Source organism: Hyla sarda, chromosome 5 (genome assembly GCF_029499605.1).
Source record: "Hyla sarda isolate aHylSar1 chromosome 5, aHylSar1.hap1, whole genome shotgun sequence".
NCBI classification, from domain to species: Eukaryota; Metazoa; Chordata; class Amphibia; order Anura; family Hylidae; genus Hyla; species Hyla sarda.
The window spans coordinates 30,927,970-30,948,825 of NC_079193.1; the positions used below are offsets into that span (position 1 = coordinate 30,927,970).

General features: G+C 41.6%; 1 protein-coding gene across 14 annotated transcripts in view; it reads left to right on the plus strand.

Annotated features, from left to right (window-relative positions):
- Positions 1-20,856, plus strand: part of ADAM22 (ADAM metallopeptidase domain 22) — a 283,448-nt gene that overhangs the window by 100,573 nt on the left and 162,019 nt on the right. For all 14 annotated transcript variants that reach the window (XR_008843837.1, XR_008843838.1, XM_056519133.1 and 11 more), the window contains exon 4: positions 13,762-13,828. Coding sequence is in view for 12 of the 14 variants with exons in the window: in XM_056519133.1 (XP_056375108.1) it covers positions 13,762-13,828 (67 nt within the window). In the remaining 2 variants the exon portion in view is untranslated. The remainder of the gene's footprint in view (positions 1-13,761; positions 13,829-20,856) is intronic.

Consider the following 20,856-nt stretch of genomic DNA (forward strand, 5'->3'; position numbering starts at 1 on the left):
GCCATTTGTGATGCACAAGAAAGTCTTAACAAATCAGCATTTTCTTTATTGTCTTTAGTGGAAAGATGGGAATGCTTACAGTGAGAAAAATATGCTAAACTCTGCATTTACCGAGCCGCTCTTACCGATAAGACGTTGTACTACTTCTTATAGAGTGTTTCCGCTAAAATAGAAATGAACTTCCAATAAATGTGATAAATATACAGTTAGTCATTGATTCGTCTTTTTGACAAATATCCTATTTAGTCATTTCCTAGTTGTATCTGTTTAAAGAGTAGGCTCTAATAAAAATTATGGTCACCATTGTTGACATCCAGCTTCTCTAAAGTTTCTCAGTCCTGAAACCTGAAACAAAAAAATGTATTCATCTTATAGGTAAATGTCCCCTTTTGAGGCTGCACATCTCAGGATATCCAACTCTTATCAGAGTTTTATTTTTTATTTTTTTAAGCCTGCCCTTTATAAAGCTTTAAAGCCCAGTAACTGTTTTCAGCACCTGTGCTGATCTGGGTTACTGTAAAAACCTGGACTGGCTCAGGAAGGGGGTTAAAGACCCTACAAAACCTACCCAACCTGGTTTAATCCCAAGAAAATAGCCAGAAAAACACACTTATGATGGAATAACATATTTCGGACATACTTGGGGAAAGTCAATTACCTGGGACTTGAGAAATTTACCCCATGTAAAACTTTTTTTAAATCAGGATCATAAAACAGAACAGGCGGATGTTTTTATTTTATTTTTTTATTATTATTATTTTAACTATCTCCTGACAGTCAGCACTATATATTGTGACAAATATAGCAGTGTTACTAACCTTATCTCATTTAGGGGGTAACAATAACTCGAATCACTCCTTGTGTGATACCTTCCCCTAAAGGGAACACTAAGATGACACATCCTGGATCTGAATGAATGAACTAATCGTATGAAATACTTTGGTCTTTACATAGTTGAATGTGCTGACAACAAAATCACACAAAAATTATCAATGGAAATCAAATGTATCAACCAATGGAGGTCTGGATATGGAGTCACACTCAATATCAAAGTGGAAAACCGCACTACAGGCTGATCCAACTTTATGTAATGTCCTTAAAACAAGTCACAATGAGGCTCAGTAGTGTGTGTGGCCTCCACGTGCCCGTATGACCTCCCTACAATGCCTGGGCATGCTCCTGATGAGGTGGAGGATGGTCTCCTGAGGGATGTCCTCCCAGACCTGGACTAAAGCATCCGCCAACTCCTGGAAAGTCTGTGGTGCAAAGTTGCGTTGGGGGATGGAGTGAGACATGATGTCCCAGATGTGCTCAATTGGATTCAGGTCTGGGGAATGGGCAGGCCAGTCCATAGCATCAATGCCTCCCTCTTAGGAACTGCTGACACACTCCAGCCACATCAGGTCTAGCATTGTCTTGCATTAGGAGGAACCCAGGGCCAACCGCTCCAGCATATGGTGTCACAAGGGGGTCTGAGGATCTCATCTCGGTACCTAATGGCAGTCAGGCTACCTCTGGCTGTGCGCCCCCCCCCCAAAGAAATGCCTCCCCACAACATTACTGATCCACCGCCAAACCGGTCATGCTGGAGGATGTTGCAGGCAGCAGAACATTCCCCATGGTGTCTCCAGACTCTGTCACATGTGCTCAGTGTGAACCTGCTTTCATCTGTGAAGAGCGCAGGGCGCCAATGGCGAATTTTCCAATCTTGGTGTTCTCTGCCAAATGTCAAACATCCTGCACGGTGAGGGGCTGTAAGCACCACCCCGACTTGTGGACATCGGGCCCTCATACCTCCCTCATGGAGTCTCTTTCTGACTGTTTGAGTGGACACGCGCACATTTGTGGCCTGCTGGAGGTCATTTTGCAGGGCTCTGACAGTGCTCCTCCTGCTCCTCCTTGCACAAAGGCGGAGGTAGCGGTCCTGCTGCTGGGTTGTTTCCCTCCTACGGCCTCCTCCATATCGCCTGATGTATTGGTCTGTCTCAGCATGTGAAATTGATTGTCAATCAGTGTTGCTTCCTGAGTGGACAGTGTGATTTCACAGAAGTGTGATTGACTTGGAGTTACATTGTGTTGTTTAAGTGTTCCCTTTATTTTTTTGAGCAATGTAGTTCCATTTTTCTTAGTTCCCCTACTGGTTTGCCATAGACTGTGTGTTTTGGATGACATGATTCTGCCCTCAATGTACTGTTCTCTACTATAGGTTTTCTATAGGTAGTGGTGGAAATCTTGGTGCAAAATTAAGTAGTTCCTATTGCATTGATAAGTAAAGTTTACATTACAATTATTATTGTTAATGTAATCAATAAGATCTGGTATTTTGTCCTCATCTGATGTCCAAATTACAAGGACGTCATCGATGTACCTTCCATACCATAAAATGTTCTGTAAAATGGATTATAATCATAAAAAATAAGCACTCCTACCACCAAAACACAAATAAATATGCTAACAATTGCAATTGCTTTGCTCCCATTGATGCCCTGGTTTGCTGTTAATAAACAATTAAAAAAAAACTATTATGTGTCAGTACATACGATGTAACCTCCAAAATGAACTCATTACATTACAACTCATTATAGGGAATTCGAAAATTGCATCATATATGTTAATGCTGTGGTTGCCAAACCATGGCGAACACATAAATATGAGGATTCAATATCACAAGTTAACCAAGAGTATCGCTCCTGCCATTCCATTTTGTCTATGGCCGCAGTGATACTCTTGGTTAACTTGTGTCCTTTATGAAGCTCAGACATTTGTCCACTAATGGCTGCAACATCCAGTCCAACCATTTACAGACATGTTTATTGAGAATTTATACCTGCTTCTATAGGTCTTATGGCTGGAGCAAATGTATCTCTCAGAATTTTTGGCAGTAAGTACAATATTGAGATATCTGGAATTTTCCACTATGAGATAATCTACTTGTTGGTTCTGGAGTGAGATGAGACCCTTCATTCTTAAATCCTGAGAACAGTCTCATGCTGCAAATCTATTTGAATACGACAGTAGTACTTATGTTTCTTCCATAATATTGATTGCCTCAATTTGCAATACATGCAAGATTATATTATAGGTATATTTGCTCATTAATGGGGGTTGTTTGTTCGTTCATTTCTTCCACAGACAAAAAAACAAACCGAACTAGTTTACATCTAGAATAGTCCTGTAACATCAAAGTACTTCATCGGTTCAAATCCTGAACCCTTTGACAAAAAATTTTTTTGTGTTTAAATGACAGAACTTGTGTAGAAAGATTTCTGACATCATTTGTTGGGATCAATTCCCCCTTATTGGATTCCATCTCATTGTGCTTCCTGCCGCCCGGCTTGACCTTTTTTTTTTGTATGTTATTTGTAATTTTGTCTGTTTGATGTTCTATTTACTTCAAGCTGTTCCAAATCCCCACTTGTATCATACAGATCTGATATTTCTATTAGATGTTTCCTGTTACGTTGAGCTAAAGCTCACATGTTGTGTGTTCTTCTTAGATCAAGGGTTCATTTTTAAACTGTATGTTTACTTATGTTTGTATTTTTCTAAAGCAAACAATGACAACAATAGGACGTGATTTAGAGTCACGATAAGGCTACAATGAAGGCCTATACTATAACACAGAAAACTGGTTTCACGTGGACAACAAGGGTCAAACTAAGCGTCTGTGAAACATATCCAAATGCAAATAGCATAACATAAGATATAGCAATAAAAGTGCAAACCAAAATAGTGCCCTATAAGCATGGCGGGGAGGACCATGCTAAGTAGGTAACCAGGAAAACAGCAATAGGCATAAAAAGAGGAGGGCAGTCAAGAGGATGAAAGAAAAAGAACAAACACTACACAAAAACAGACACGTGACACAACATAAAGACAAAATATAACCAATGAGAGGGGGACAGCCATAAACAAAAGGAGGGAGGGGGAAGGGATTGGGGGGGGGGGGGGTTGTCTGTCCACAAATAGATAGGATTTGTTTGTTTTTTTATTAGATTTTTTAAGATGGATTTAGGAGTAGAGAAAATATTGTCCCAGTTTTCCCAGGGTTATTCAGTTTATGTTTGAATGTCATGGATATCTCTCTGGAATTGTATCCCTTATAGTCTGTTTAATAATGTTTTCCAACTTAGCAATTCTGTCCGTAAGTTGTTTACCAAAGTCGGTAAATGTTTATGAATTCCCAAATGATTGTGATGATTTCGGAGTTGATTTGATTTCAGACTTAATGCCAGCCAAAAGCTTATTCTCATATATTACAATTAAACTCGATCAATTTTAATGAGGTCTTAATTATACATTTTTTCCTTAAAAAAAAACGCTATCGGAATCTTTTTCAGGCTTAATCTGCAGGGAACCAAATGTTTTTTGTTAGGTACATTTTCAAAGTGGTAACATCCCACAAATACGTGATTTCTTTGATCTGCAATTTCTCCATGAATAAAAGCCAGAAAAATATCTACATTAATATCCTTGTATACACCATCTTTATTAAGCAAGGTTTTTGCTTTGACCAGATGATCCACAAAATCATCAATATTTTTCAATGCTTGCACAGATTAGAGTATCCAATGTGGTTGTGGCTGTATCAATGCTCATATTGCATCTACCTGGGAGGACAAAATTGTATAAGGAGTCTGTTCAGTTCACCTGGGTCCACTAGTGCACAGCAATTCTCTTAATGTGGGAGTGTAACTAACCTTACCCTTTTTTAGGGTAACAGTAACTTGGATCGCTTCTTGTGTGATACCTTCCTCATGGCTCTTTCCAGGGTCCATTCCGTATACCCCCTATTTTGTAGGTGGGTACACATTTTATTTGCTTCTGTTAAGTAACAAGACTTGGAAACCAGTTCCTCGTCATGTGGGTTAGTTCCCCTACTGTTAAGCAATTCGGGTCACATGAGTCCGCTCTGAATGTAGTGTTCTCTGTTATAGGTTTTCTGTAGGTTGTGGGGGAAATCTTGGGCCTATATTGAGTAGTTTCTAAGAGGACATCTAGGAGCAGAGTTTTGTTCCTATTCCATTGATGAGTGAATTTTAAATTACAATTATTATTGTTACCAATGAAATCTTGAATTTTGCCCTTATCTGATGTACAAGGACGTCATCAACGTACCTTTCATACCATACCTTTCAATGTCCTCTAAATATGTTCTGGAATCAGAAAAGAGCACTCCTCCCACCATAACACAAATAAATGTAATAAAGATGGGGATTACTTAGCATCCATTGATGCCCTGATTTGTTGCAAATAAAAGTTGTTATTAAACCGAGAATCAAACCAAGTAGGTCCCTACTGGAATAAGAAAATGCTTACATAATATACATTTATGCTGTGATTGACAAACAATGGGGAATACATGAATATAAGGATTCAATATCACGAAATAACCAAGAGTACAGCTCCTGCAATTCCATTTTGTCCATCCCATTATTGTAAAATAAGATTTGGCCTAAATAATGTCTCTAAGAGATATATTGCTGTCAGCCCATAGCTGGTGACCTATAAAAGTCTCGGAAACTTCACTGTACATTTTGTATTGTTAAAGTTATTTTTCATCTTAAAGGGGTATTCCAGGCAAAACCTTATATATATATATATATATATATATATATATATATATATAAATATATATATATATATATATATATATCAACTGGCTCCGGAAAGTTAAACAGATTTGTAAATTACTTCTATTAAAAAATCTTAATCCTTCCAATAGTTATTAGCTTCTGAAGTTTTCTGTCTAACTGCTCAATGATGATGTCACGTCCCGGGAGCTGTGCATGATAGGAGAATATCCCCATAGAAACTGCACAGCTCCCAGGACGTGAGTCATCAGAAAGCAGTTAAACAGAAAACAACAACTCAACTTCAGATGCTAATAACTATTGGAAGGATTAAGATTTTTTAATAGAAGTAATTTACAAATCTGTTTAACTTTCCGGAGCCAGTTGATATATTAAAAAAAGTTTTGGCCTGGAATACCCCTTTAACACTGTATGTAGATATAATCAGTATCTTAACCCCGTAAGGACTCAGGATTTTTCAGTTTTTGCACTTTCGTTTTTTTCTCCTTACCTTTTAATAAAAATCATAACCCTTTCAATTTTCCACCTAACAATCCATATTATGGCTTATTTTTTGCGTCACCAATTCTACTTTGCAGTGACATTAGTCATTTTACCCAAAAATTCACGAAACGGAAAAAAAATCATTGTGCGACAAAATCGAAGAAAAAACGCCATTTTTTAAATTTTGGGGGCTTCCGTTTCTACGCAGTGCATATTTCGGTAAAAATGACACCTTATCATTATTCTGTAGGTCCATACAGTTAAAATTATACCCTACTTATATAGGTTTGATTTTGTCATACTTCTGGAAAAAATCATAACTACATGCAGGAAAATTTATACGTTTAAAAATGTCATCTTCTGACCCCTATAACTTTTTTTTATTTTTCCATGTACAGGGCGGTATGAGGGCTCATTTTTTGCGCCGTGATCTGAAGTTTTTATCGGTATGATTTTTGTTTTGATCGGACTTTTTGATCACTTTTTATTCATTTTTTAATGGTATAAAAAGTGACCAAAAACACGCTTTTTTGGACTTTGGAATTTTTTTGCGCATACGCCATTGACCGTGCGGTTTAATTAATGATATATTTTTATAGTTCGGACATTTTCGCACGCGGCGATACCACATATGTTTATTTTTTTATTTATTTACACTGTGTTATTTTTTTTATGGGAAAAGGGGGGTGATTCAAATTTTTATTAGGGAAGGGGTTAAGTGATCTTTATTTAGTAACACTTTTTTTTTTGCAGTGTTATAGGTCCCATAGGGACCTATAACACTGCACACACTGATCTCTCATCCTGATCACTGGCGTGTATTAACTCGCCTGTGATCAGTGTTATCGGCGCTTGACTGCTCCTGCCTGGATCTCAGGCACGGAGCAGTCATTCGTCGATCGGACACCGAGGAGGCAGGTAAGGGCCCTCCCGGTGTCCTGTAAGCTGTTCGGGACGCCGCGATTTCACCGTGGCGGTCCCGAACAGCCCGACTGAGCAGCTGGGATACTTCAAATGCGGCGGTCAGCTTTGATCGCCGCGTCTAAAGAGTTAATACAGGGCATCACTGCGATCGGTGATGTCCTGTATTAGCCACGGGTCCCGGCCGTTGATAGCCGCCGGGACCGACCCGATATGACGCGGGGACACCGCGTGACCCCGCGGCATATCGCGGGAGCCGGCGAAGGACGTAAATATACATCCTGCGTTGTTAAGGAGTTAAGGTGGCTATACCCTTTCAACATTTTGTTGGCTGAACATTTGTTATTTAAAGAGTACCCCTTATGATCTTGTAAAATTTTATAATCCTCCCAGTTCACTGCCCCCATCATGATAAACCACCCCCTGCCTTTATTTTTAATATTTGTTAGTTTTCTACCTTGATATTGCTCTTTACTTTCTTCTCAGTCAGATTCAAAGACTGGGAAGGGGCGTTCCCCAGCAGGCATGACATTATCTGAAGCCATACAGGGGAGAACTTCCTCACTCCCTCTGCTACACACAGCCCAGAGCAGTCCAGTGTGCAGGTGTGTCTATTTGTGCTCTCCAGACAAAGCAGAGAAGCAGATGTTCCATCAGCCCTTCCCTGGGAGAGTGGCAGCCTCCTGGAAGGGGCCTTTCTGCGTGGAGCCCCGGGCATCCATCTCCCATTCTAGGCTGGCGAGGGGTGGAGAGCAAACTGCGACAGCCATTATTCTGGCCAGAGGGAGAAGATCAAGCAGAGTCTGCAGCAATGCAGGCTCTACTTCCCAGGCAATGGTTCCAAGTCAGAGATCCAGTGGAAGGAAGGCGGGGAGTAAAAGCACAGAGATGTGGGTTGAAAGAGGGCCCAAGGAGTCAAGCTCGATATACTGCTTCCGCATGACCGCACGGTTTGCAGAGTATTAGCGGTGTGGTAAGGAGCTGAAGTTGGCCAGAGACGATCTGCGTGGGGCTCAGAATCTGGCAGACACTGGATTCAAAAAGAACAGGCCAGAACTAAAGAAGAGGATCACAGCGCTGAAAAGCGGAATTGTGAAGCTGGAGGAGCGGAAGGCAGAGATCCTGGAAGGGAGCAGTCTCTTCCGGGAGAAGCTGATGAACGAGGACCGGTTTGCTGCCATGAAATCCCCAGGTAAGGTGAAGGTGGATGATGGGGAGAGTACTGGTGGTGAAGAAAGTGAGGATGGTGGTGAAGAAGTAAAGTAGTAGGAGAGGGTGGAGGAAAGTGCACATGTTGTGGTGGAAGATGCATTGCCTGTGACTACTCCATGTGACACCCCAACCACCCAGGTCAGCTACACTGAACCGGCACAGGTGGCACTACCATCAAGTGATAGTGAGGAGGATGATGTGGAGAGTGAGGCTGGGGGATTATTGAGGGCGATCGTAATGAAGGAGTCTCCAGCCCACCTCCAGCATTTTACCTTTGGAGATGACCAGTGTGAGGATGTGGCAGTGAAGCGTAAAGCTAAGAAGCAGAAGACCCAGGAAACAGGGCAGTACATGTTTCTTCCTTTCCAGCAGTCTGGGCCAGCTGCAAAGCTGGTTCAGGCTGCTGGGCCCCCCCAGACTGCCAGACGCCTTTTTTGTGGTGGAACGAATTATGGGACATTCAGGACCCTGGGTGGCCGAGACTGGGGCACTTTATTCTTAGTTTAGTGGTTAGGTACTACAAGTGGAACGCACGGTGTTTAGTGTCGACCCAACAGAAAATCCTCTCTGTGGTGGAGGTCTGTAGGAATATCACGGGTGACCTCAGAAAGATCAGGTCTTTGGAGTATGGCTATCTTGGTACCAGTAGGGCTTCTCTCCTGTGGAGAAGTTTTTCTTCTGATGTGCCCTAGGTACTAAGCCCTTAAGGAAAAGTACATTAATTTTGGCCAGTGATAGTGTATATATATATATGTTAGGGTGAGTATAGGGTCAGTTTCATGAAGGGATATCGATAGGGTTAGAGGTCAATAGGGAAAGGAATTAAGATTTCATTTTATCAGGATTTCCATCCTTCTTCCTCGTGGTGGTGGTGGTGGGGGGGGGGCTATGCATGTCACCTTAGCCTTTTGTTTTGTTTTCTGTGGATAGACTGTAAAGGGCTTGCAGGCAACCAAACTTGGACTTTGTGGGGTTGTGTACTGTATTGTTGATATTGTTATGTTGTGATGAGTATGTATATATTGTTTTGTATTGTTCTGTGTGTGTATACATATATATATATATATATATATATATATATATATATAATTTTTTTGTTTTGTTCTAGTTTTGTTACATTCTTATACTGGTCAAATTTCATTTGACACAGTCACCATTGAAGAATAATAAATTACTCAGGTTACGTCAAATTAAGTAAACAATCATACATTTATTTTAGGCTCATAGACAAATATGGCAAACAGAACAAACTAGTAAATCTTATGTAAATAACAGTTCTTGCTTAAGTATTACAATAATAACAGTAGGAAGTGTAGGCATGTTCTCAGAACAATCTCACCAACTGAGGGTTGTGTGGGCTGGATCCATCATGGAAAGTTCATCTAAGATGGCTTCCTCCTTCATCAGACTGGTCTGGCTCCACCTCCTTCCTCTTAACTTGGTTTACTTCAATGGTCTTGCTTCATCCTTGGTGCTTCCTTAATGATGCTTCCATAATGAATGCCTTAATAATGATGCTGCCCCCTATTGACGCAGTCTTGTTAAATACCATACTTATGGATGTGTTCTTTACATATGTGGGCGTGGTTATACTACGTCTTATATCTATAAATATACTTATCTCTATATATCTCCTCCTAGTGGGTTGGTTTGAGTATATCTTTGACTAATGGGTGTATACATTATGTCATGCTTAACTTACATACTGATTGGACATTATTACCTTCCTAGAATAGTATAGTGTGTTATGCATACCTCAGCAATTCTATCTATAGTATCCAGCTATAGCTTAACTGTTCCTAAAGGTCATGGCATCCATTTTAGGTTTGACTTTTGTCAGCCATCTTGTATACCCTTGCATAAGTTATATTGTATATTAATTATTTTAACAAGTTTGGATACTTTATGTTTTGACTTTTGTTATTGTGAGGAAAGGTTTATTTATGTTCATAAGGAATGTGTGTGTGTGTTGGACATTATAGGTAGGTCATTATTTGTTAGATTACCTGGGCTGGCCGGTTAGGAAAATTTGAGTTGTTATTTTGAGACAGAAAGTCTGTATTTATGTTCAGCTTTGCTCATTTTTGTTCCAGTCAATTGGACTTGTTTTTGTGTTCTGTAAGGTTTTCTCATTTTATAATAAAAGAGTTTCAGTGTGAGATGAGCTATGATTGGCTAAGGCTGCACACACACCCCTCAGCGCTCCAAACTGCATTTCCTGATGGTGGACTTCTGCCAGGCCTGCAGGAGTCCAAAGTCTGTGCAAGAGATGGGGGGAAATGTGCTCTGCACAAGCAGGGAGACACCTAGTGGCAGCTTTTTTAAACAAAAATAAAACATAGAAAACTTTTTTTTTTAAACAAAGTACATTAGAAAGATTTTTTTATTTACCATAAGGAATGCAATAGCAAAAATTAGTTTTAATGAGAGTGCCCATTTAAAAATCCAACATATCCAACTATTCTCTCCTCCAACATTATCTATGGGTTGAGATTTTGGAGGCCTCCATACACTTTATCTTCTTTTCAAACTTATCTTATTCGTCAGATTTTTGCACTAATACATTGAAATGGAGGGAGTAAAAAAAGAATTTAGAAATGTATGGGTGTCATAATAATAAATGCGTACAATGGCCCTCATTTACTTAGTTAGTATGGTTGAAAAAAGACATACGTCCATCAAGTCCAACCAGGGAATTGAAGTGAAGGGTGTAAGGGGATAAGTGGAAGGGATGTAGTTTTATAAATCTGCATAAGCATTAATGTTATTTTGTTCCAGGAATGTATCTAACCCTGTTTTAAAGCTGTTAATTGTTCCTGCTGTGACCAGTTCCTGAGGTAGACCGTTCCATAAATTCACAGTCCTCACGGTAAAGAAGGAGTGTCGCCCCTTTAGACTAAACCTTTTCTTCTCCAGACGGAGGGAGTGCCTAAGAGTGTTGTGTAGGTTTCTTTGTGGGATTTAATTCCCTACAATTTATTTTCCACGGTATTTACTAAGGTTTCCCTACATTTTCCACTTTCCCTACACTTAGCTTTTTTTTTTTTACACATGCTCTGATCTGTCTGGTGTTCCTCAGCTCAAATCCACCACATTTTATGTGGAAACCTTAGTAAATATGTTGTTTTTTTGTGAAAATGTCGGGAACATGCCCCTTTTCGGAGACCACGCCCCCTTTTCCCGGCAGTCACGCCCCCTTTTTCAGGTTTTCTTAGCAAAATGGAGAGTTAGTTGTTTTTTTTTTTTTTTTAATTCTGGCGCAAATTCTGGCACAGACAGGATTTTTGGCGCAATGCGACAGAATCTGGCGCACAACCCGAAAAAATATGTTGGGTTTGCAATAGTAAATGAGGGCCATTGTGTATGTAACAACGGTATAAAGTCTCGAGATCTCCTCCACTGACGGGGTGGGGGGTGGGGGAGGCGACTGTGCATCGGTCCTGAGCATTGACTGACCATGACGTTGATGTATTGGGAATAAATAGCTACAGAAGAGAAGCCATCATATCCGTGCATTACTGGTAATGGAGCAGGAAACATCTGCCGGCATGTAATTAATGATTAATATCAAGGATTCTACAGAATGTCGAGTATGAAAAGTTTGGGGATATCGATTCCTTTTTATGTGCGCTGTCAGTGAGACTTCTAGGAATATGAATAACTTATACCTTAGCCATTGTAATAATAAGGCTTATGTTACATAAGTTATTTATTTGGCGAGCCGGCGGCGGAATGGTAAATCATATGCGGATATATGTGGATGAGGGCCAACCTAGACCAGTCTTTCCCAACCAGGGTGCCTCCAGCTGTTTCAAAACTACAACTCCCAGCATGCCCGGACAGCCAACGGCTGTCCGGGCATGCTGGGAGTTGTAGTTTTGAAACAGTTGAAGGTGCCCTGGTTGGGAAACACTGCCCTAGAATTTATACTAGAGCTTTCCAAACTTGTCATGTTGGTGACACCTTTTTAGACAAATCTCTTACCATACCGCCAATTGCACGTATTATGTCTCGCGTCCTATGATGCACAAAATGCTACCAGTATCAGCATTATATAGCTGCTACCCCCCCCCCCTGTGCCATTTCATCACCCCCCTTCATCACCCCCATATGACCAGTGTCCTATCTTCTGTATAGATCTTCATGTTTCTCTGCTGTTTTGCTGCTACTTTTCCTTGAAAAAATTATATTAAGAAAAAAAAAAATGTTTGCATATTGTGGTGCCGGGAGAGAGTAATGGTGTCTAGGGTGTTGCGGTAATAGTGTAGGGTCTGGTGGTATTAACCCTTGAATGTCGTGACGCCAGGGTGAGGTTTCCTCAATAGTAGTGTTCCTACCGCCAACCGTCCCACAAACGGCAGGGAGAAATAACGGAATGTCCACAGCAGATTTTATGAAGGAAACTGAAGAAACTTTACTTGCAGCTTTTATGCAACGGTAATGAACGTGACAGTTTTTTTTTAAGAGTGAAGCGGGATACAGGTTCCTCACAGGTTTGCTGGGACTTGGAAGCAATGAGCTTTTGAATGCTAGCCACTGGGCTATTATTTTAGAATATTTGAGCTGATAGTAGTCACACAAGATTCAGTAGTTTGAGCTTTGGGTAACTCACATTTTGTGGCTGCAGGTTCTTAGGCTTTGGGCCGAGCTTGAATTGAATTGATGCTGATGAGATGATGAGACGTGCTTGGCATGATAATCCGGAACTAAGAGAGAGAATTGACTACAGCCCTTTATATAAAAAGGGGCTGGACAAAGATCATTGGTCAGCAAACATGTAAGTTAGGAACCCAGTGACCTTTGGGTACATCACAAGACCTCCAAAGGTCCTTAAACATTTTATACATTACAACTGTGTATCACGTGACCACTAAGGTCCTATACATATATTTCCTATACATTAAATTCATATGTATACACTTTACTTAAAATGACTAGGGGTAAGCCCTACAGGAGAGCCCTAAAGACATGGAGGGACTCTAGCTGCGGGGACCTTAGACAAGGGACAGGACCAGGTCCTGTACCGGGACACCACAATATCAACTGTTGCCAGAAAGTAATACAGATCTGTAAATTACTTTTATTTTAACCCTTCCAGTACTTATCAGCTGCTGTATGCGCCAGATGAAGTTGTGTAGTTCTTTCCAGTCTGACCACAGTGCTCTCTGCTGCCACCTCTGTGCATATCAAAAACTGTCCAGAGCAGGAGAAAATCCCCATAGCAAACCTATCCTGCTCAGGATAGTTTCTGACACGGACGGAGGTGTCAGCAGAGAGCACTGTGGTCAGACTGGAAAAAACTACACAACTTCCTGTGTAGCATACAGCAGCTGATAAGTACTGGAAGAATTAAGATTTTTATATAGAAATAATTTACACATCTTTGTAACTTTCTGGAACCAGTTGATTGGCAAACAATTTTCTCCGGTGTATTCCTTTATCATACTGGGTGCACTTTTCTAATGGTGCCCTAACCGGGCACTCTGTGGCTTGTGTTTCTTAAGACTTCTATTTCCTGTAATATATATATATATTTTTTTTCTTCTTGCAGTGACCTGCTGTCTTCGGACTATGTGGAAAGACATATTACAAAAGACGGAAGCACAGTAGAAATCAAAGTAAGTTACAGGTTAATTCCAATTTACGCAATGTTTAATACCTTTGGGTATATTGTACGCAGCGTTCAGTGCTTATCAATGAGACCTGAGGAACCAGACAAGGTCTGGATAATATATTAAGAAGCTATTATCAGAAAATAAGATCTAAGTTGTCTTTATAGTGGATTCAGCCATCTTATCTCAGGTATCCATAGGAACAAGGAACTAAAAGCTTATTGTAGTGCCCTTAAAGGGGTACTCTGCCCCTAGACATCTTATCCCCTATCCAAAGATTAACTCCTCCACCGTTCAACAATTTCACTGTGTAGCAGCTAGGAGATGGTATCGGGATGTTGCAGGACCACCACCAATCCTGAAGGTATTTTCACAACTATACAAGACACATCCGATTGTGGTATACTGTACTACTGGATATACCAAAACAAGACCAATTTGGCTCAGTGTTGCATATGTTTTTGTAGTATAAATTTTGATGTGGTATAATTTTTGTTGGTGGAATACATTTGTATCTACTTGCATATGTTTAAAATGTATATTTTCTTTTGGTTATTATGTTAAACTATTACAAATCAAGCAATGTTATTGATTGTAATGGGCAACTGTTTCACTGTTTCTTTGCACAAGGTTTGACACAAGGTAGTCTCTATGGTAACAGACTACAAACAAACCCTGTGTAGTCTGATCCTTTAGCTATACAGTATTTTCAACATACAATGGTCTTTTCTGGACCATTGTAACTTGAAACCAGACTCAACATAAAATACTACAGACAGTCCAGATCTGTGAAACATGCCAATGGCTGGAAGAACCGACCAATCAGATTGGACATTCACTGGTAAAACCCCTGTATTACTGAAGTGTATGCACTGACTGGTGTCTGGTAGCGCTCCCTACAGTACAGGGAGGTATTACATGTTGTCAGGATTCGGCAGGCTGGAAGTGGATCCTCTGTGTAAGAGAGGGATTGGCGTGGACCGTGTCGGTGGACCCGTTCTAAGTTGCTACTGGTTTTCACCAAAGTTGCTAAGTTGCTACTGGTTTTCGCAAAGCGGGATGGTCTTGCAGCGGCAGTAGCAACCAGGTCGTATCCACCGGCAACGGCTTAACCTCTCTGACTGCTGAGATAGGCGCGGTACAAGGGATTAGACAAGAGCAGGGTCGGACGTAGCAGAAGGTCAGGGCAGGCAGCAAGGATCGTAGTCAGGGGCAACGGCAAGAGGTCTGGAACACTGGCTTGGTACATACAAAGAACGCTTTCACTGTCACAATGGCAACAAGATCCGGCAAGGAAGTGCAGGGGAAGTGAGGTAATATAGGGAAGTGCACAGGTGAACACACTAATTAAAACCCATGCGCCAATCAGTGGCGCACCGGCCCTTTAAATCGCAAAGAACCGGCGCGCGCGCCCTAGGGAGCGGGGCCGTGCACGCCGGGACAGCACAGACAGAGAGCGAGTCTGGTAAGCGAGTCGGGATGCGCACCACGAGCGGGCGCGTCCCGCATCGCGAATCGCATCCCGGCTAGGGACATTATCGCAGCGCACCCGGTCAGCGGGTCTGACCGGGGCGCTGCGAACAGGAGAACGCTGTGAGCGCTCCGGGGAGGAGCGGGGACCCGGAGCGCTCGGCGTAACACATGTTCTGTACTCTTTACCTGTACCAGGGTTAGCTGCTCTTTTGCACACCATGTTACTATTTTAGGACACACTGGCCCTCATTTACTAAAGGAGAACCGACGGTTTTTCTCTGTTATTGTGCCCAAAATTTGGTCGCATCCCGCGTGTGACCAAATCTGCGCCCAAAATTTAGGCGCACAACCTACATTTTCAAAAACACTCGGAGAGTTTAATTTAACCTACAAAATGGGTGTGCTTTACTCAAAAATGGGCGTTAACCCGACAAAATGGAAAAATCACTCGGAGTAATTGTGAAATCACTCTGCAAAAAGTGTGATTTCTCAACTCTGAAAAACCGAAAGCCCAGGGGTCGAGTGAAAATGGAAAAATTGAGTATTTTTGAGGAAGGGACAGCTGACCATTGTGGTTCATGATTAAATTACTTGTTTTATACTTTAAAAGCATTTTTAACCCCTCAACGCTTTTATGATTAAATTATGTAATAGATTTTTATTTATTTATATATGTGTATATATATATATTTTTAATATACATATTTTAAAAAAAAAACTTTTGGGTTATTAACCCATTAACAATCATGAATATAAAGTTACATCCTTGTGCAGAGTAACTTTACATTATTTATTTGGTTTAATTTTTATTTTTCCAGTGCGACCCTTTTTATTCCCGTACGACAGAATTTAATATCGTGCGACACATGCGACGGATTAGTAAATCACAAGGAAAAAAAAGACGAGTACACTGAAAAAAAAAACCTAACCGACACTCCAGTCTTTGTAAATGAGGGCCATTGTGTACTGTACAGGACCCTGAAGAAGCTCCTGTCCTCTACATAGACAGTGATTACAGCTCCCAGCAGATATTTATTACTTTTATATGTAAGGATTTGCTTTATCTATATTAGTTATCTACTTATTTTTCTTTAATCCTCACTTTTTCCTATTTTTGGATGACATTTTGTGGCTTCAGAATCAATTACAGTGGTCCCTCAACATACGATGGTAATTCGTTCCAAACGACCCATCGTTTGTCGAATCCATCGTATGTTGAGGGATCCGTGCAATGTAAAGTATAGGAAGTTATACTCACCTATCCCCGCCGCTCCGGACCGTGTCCTCACTGCTCCCGATGCTGTCCCAGGGGCTCCCGATGCTGTCCCGCTGCTCCGGCGTCTTCTTCGGGATCCTCCGTCTTTTTCCGCATCTTCTCCGGCGTCCGGGCCTCGCTTTCTGGTGACATTACTGCGTTGCGGCGCCGGGACGGCGTGTGCACTGACGTAATAACGACGCCGGAAAGCAAGGCCACAACCCCGGAGAAGATGCAGATGACACCGGAGGATTGCTAAGTGGACCCGGAGCAGCGGGGATAGGTAAGAGAACCTGTCCGGGATGCTTAAACTGCTATCCGACAGCAGCTTAAGCATTTTGCACTGTCGGATAGCAGTTAATGCGATGGCCCCGACATATAAAAGCATCGTATGTCGATGCTGACATCGACATGCGATGGCCTCTGAGAGGCCATCGTATGTCGATTTGATCATATGTCGGGGCCATGGCATGTCGGGGGGTTACTGTACCAGGTTTCCATAGAGTTATGGTCTTAACATATAATGGTCGTCCTGGAACCAATTAATATTGTAACTTGAGGGATCGCTGTATTGCCTTCAGTTTGCCATCTACTTCTTGCTAATATATCAAATGTTTGTTTGATACAATAAATTATAGTTCAGGGTACGTTTTTACTTTATATTGTACACTCCATCTGCTGCAGAACCTCTTTTTGCAGTGTGGTAGAGATTGATCAGCCACTGAGTGACTTAGGCGGAAAATAAAAAACTTTCTATAAATTCTATAAAAATAATTTCCAGAATTGTGAAAGAAATTTCTATTGATGGACATTATTTAGATATATATTAAAAGTCACCGACGCCACCTTACGTGTTTGCTTACTCGCTCCCCATATTAGTCTTACAGATGAAGTTTAATGCGATCTGATTTACAATATTATAGAAGGAGTCTGGAAATAGAGACATTGGGGTAGATTTATCAAAACCTGTGGAAAGGCAAAGTTGGCCTGTTGCCCATAGCAACCAATCAGATCCCTTCTTTCATTTTTAACAAGGCCTCTGCAAAATGAAAGAAGCGATCTGATTGGTTGCTATGGGCAACTGAGCAACATTTCCTCTGCACAGGTTTTGATAAATCTCCCCCATTGATTCACCATATGTGTAACAACGTACTAGTTGCATCCTTCACAGAATGACCTAGTTTCCTTCATCTGTGGCTGTTTTGCATACGGTATATAGTTATTTTGGGCCACTTACCAGTCTAATGTTGTGAGCTAAATTTAACCCAGGAGAGACATGACATGTCTGTGATTTATTGGTTTACATAATTCACCATCATCTAAGATGTCACTTTTTATCGCCGATGAACCGGAATGTGTTTATAAACCATTTAAAGAGAACCTGAGGCCTTATTCTTCTCAATGAAATACACATATGGGATTGAGCATGTCATGCCCTTATGGGTGTCCCTCCTATGGGTTTGGTTGGGGGGCATCTTGTTCTTCACACCCTTCCTAATCTTGTCTCCTCTTCTGAAGGAGCCAACCCTAGAATTTTGAGCAGATACCGTATATACTCGAGTATAAGCCGCCCCGAATATAAGCCGAGGCCCCTAATTTCACCTCAAAAACCCAGGAAAAGTTATTGACTCGACTATAAGCCTAGGGTGGGAAATACATCATCCCCCCATGTAATCATCCAGACACTCGTCATCATTACCCCCCCCCCCCCCACCACCACCTTCATCATCACCGCCTGTCAATCCCTTCATCAGTGGTCTTCAACCTGCGGACCTCCAGATGTTGCAAAACATCGGCTGTCCGGGCATGGTGGGAGTTGTAGTTTTGAAACCTCTGGAGGTCCGCAGGTTGAAGATCACTGCAGTCATCATCCAAACCCCCCTTTTATTTTGTACTCACCTCCCCTCGGCGGGAAGTTAGGGTGAGCTGGTCCGGGCCATTTATGCTGCAGGGACCGTCCGGTGGGGAGGGTTAGTTGTTGCGGGCTGTCCATTTTCACTGGGGAGCCCTCTTCTACATGCTTCGGGCCTGCCCAGGACTAGTGATGTTGCCTTGACGACGACACACAGGGACGTTGCGGATGAACTTCCCTGTGCGTCATCGTCAAGGCAACGTCCCTAGTCCGGGGCCGGGCCCGAAGCACAGAGAAGAGGCCCCCCCGGGGAAAATGGACAGCCCGCAATGACTAACCATCCCCACCGGACGGTCCCTGCAGCATAGATGGCCCGGACCAGCTCACCCTAACTTCCCGCCGAGAGGAGGTGAGTACAAAATAAAAGTGGGGTCTGGATGATGACGAAGGCCGCAGTGATCATCAACCTATCAGCCAATGGCTGTCCGGGCATGCTGGGAGTTGTACTTTTGCAACATCTGGAGGTCCGCAGGTTGAAGACCATTGAGAAGGGATTGACAGACGGAGAGTTCACTCGAGTATAAGCGGAGGGGGGCGTTTTCAGCACGAAAAATCGTGCTGAAAAACTCGGCTTATACTCGAGTATATACGGTATGTCTATTTCCGGATGTAATTCACCCAAAAATCATGTGGATTACGGGGTATGGTATGATGAATACTGACGATATTGGAACTTATCTGTTACTTGTTCCAAACCACCTCCCCTCTTCCCATGGCACAAATGTATTCTTTGGTTGGTGAATATCGGCCACAGATTGCATTGATAAGAACCAATAAAAACAAGACAAAAATTCACTGCATAACCACACACGAAGCCGTATGCAAACCCCTAGACTTCCATTGAGTGAGTCTGCCTTCATATCTTCTCCAGCACTGACTGGCATTGGCCACCATCTGTGACTTAACGTTCTGGGAATAAGTCACAAAAATAAGAATATGTAGCAGAAAGAAAAAGTGTAATAAAACATTACATGAAATTAAAGTCTAGCTCATCTCAATAGATTTTTTTTTTCTTTTACTGCATGGTTTTGCTAGATAAACACTTCAGGCTGGTGGCAAGGGGATTTTTGGGCTCCAAGTCGCCTCCAAGGTGCACAGCTATTTCTCATTCTCTACATTTAGTGGGACCAAAGCTGGGCTGTTTGCCAGTAGTACTTCCTTTCCCTTATTTGTCTGGCCAATCATAGTACAGCACTCTTCTGTTCTATGCCATGACATGGTGCTGGGGAAAGTGCACTGGACTTAAAATGCGCCTTTGTGCTGGTGATAATTTACAGTACACTCCTATAGATGGCACGTAGAGGGAGAAGGGGGTTACTTATCCACTGGGTTTGCAAGATGCTTATTAAGCAGAAAGGAAAGAAACAGATTAGCACAGTAAGGAAGAGGTTACACTGAGCACTGAACTGCTACTTTTGCACGTGTTTAGGCAGGTCTTTATGGGTTGTAAGGAGGTAATTTACCCTTCAGGCACAATTTGGACCCTCTCTTGCTCTCTTTCTCTCCTTTGCATATCAGTAGCTAAACCCTACCCCTACTTTCTGTGTTCCTTCTTGCTGTCTTTTTAACTACAGATGGACTGAGCCTAACAGCCAGTGAACAGCAGGGAAGCTCTCCACCTGTCTCATTTTTCAAAGAGGCAAATAGTTGGATGTCTCACAGAAAGTGATATATAAAGCATGCCATAAAAATAAAGAGAATGTTCTTTTTTTTTTTTTTTTTTTTTTTTTTTTCATAAAATGAATAAATTGGGAAAAAAAATGTGTGCCAGACTTTGGCCCAGATCTGGAGACACGGTGTACGGAGCTGATGAAATATGAATAGAGCTTTGTGTCTTAACAGGGCAGTGATCATTCCTGAGTTTCTGCCTAATATGCCTGACTAAAAGCAATGTAAAAGGTAACTCTCAGCTCTCCTGACCGTCTGTACACGTAAATTCTTGTATTCCTAAAAAGTAATAAAGGGACATCCATTCTTAGGACTCTGAGAAGGTACAGCAGAGGACGAGTGTAATACAGCTGCATTTTTAAACCATATTATGGCCACAGGTCCCGGACAGTCAATGGGTCTAATTCTGAATGGACAGCATCATATATAAGGAGATATGTATTTTTATATACCTTATTGTTTTTGTGACATCACAGCCATGTGGTCATATTACTACTTTGCCCATCACATGTGCACACACCTACAAAGAGAGAGAGAAAGAGAGGAGAGAGATAGTTATGAGATAGATATGAGAGAGAGAGAGAGAGAGAGATGAGATAGATAGATATGAGAGATATGAGATAGATAGATATGAGAGATAGATAGATAGATAGATATGAGATAGATAGATATGAGAGATAGATAGATACAACCAAAGAATAAGTTGGCCAGCACTATTGATCCAAA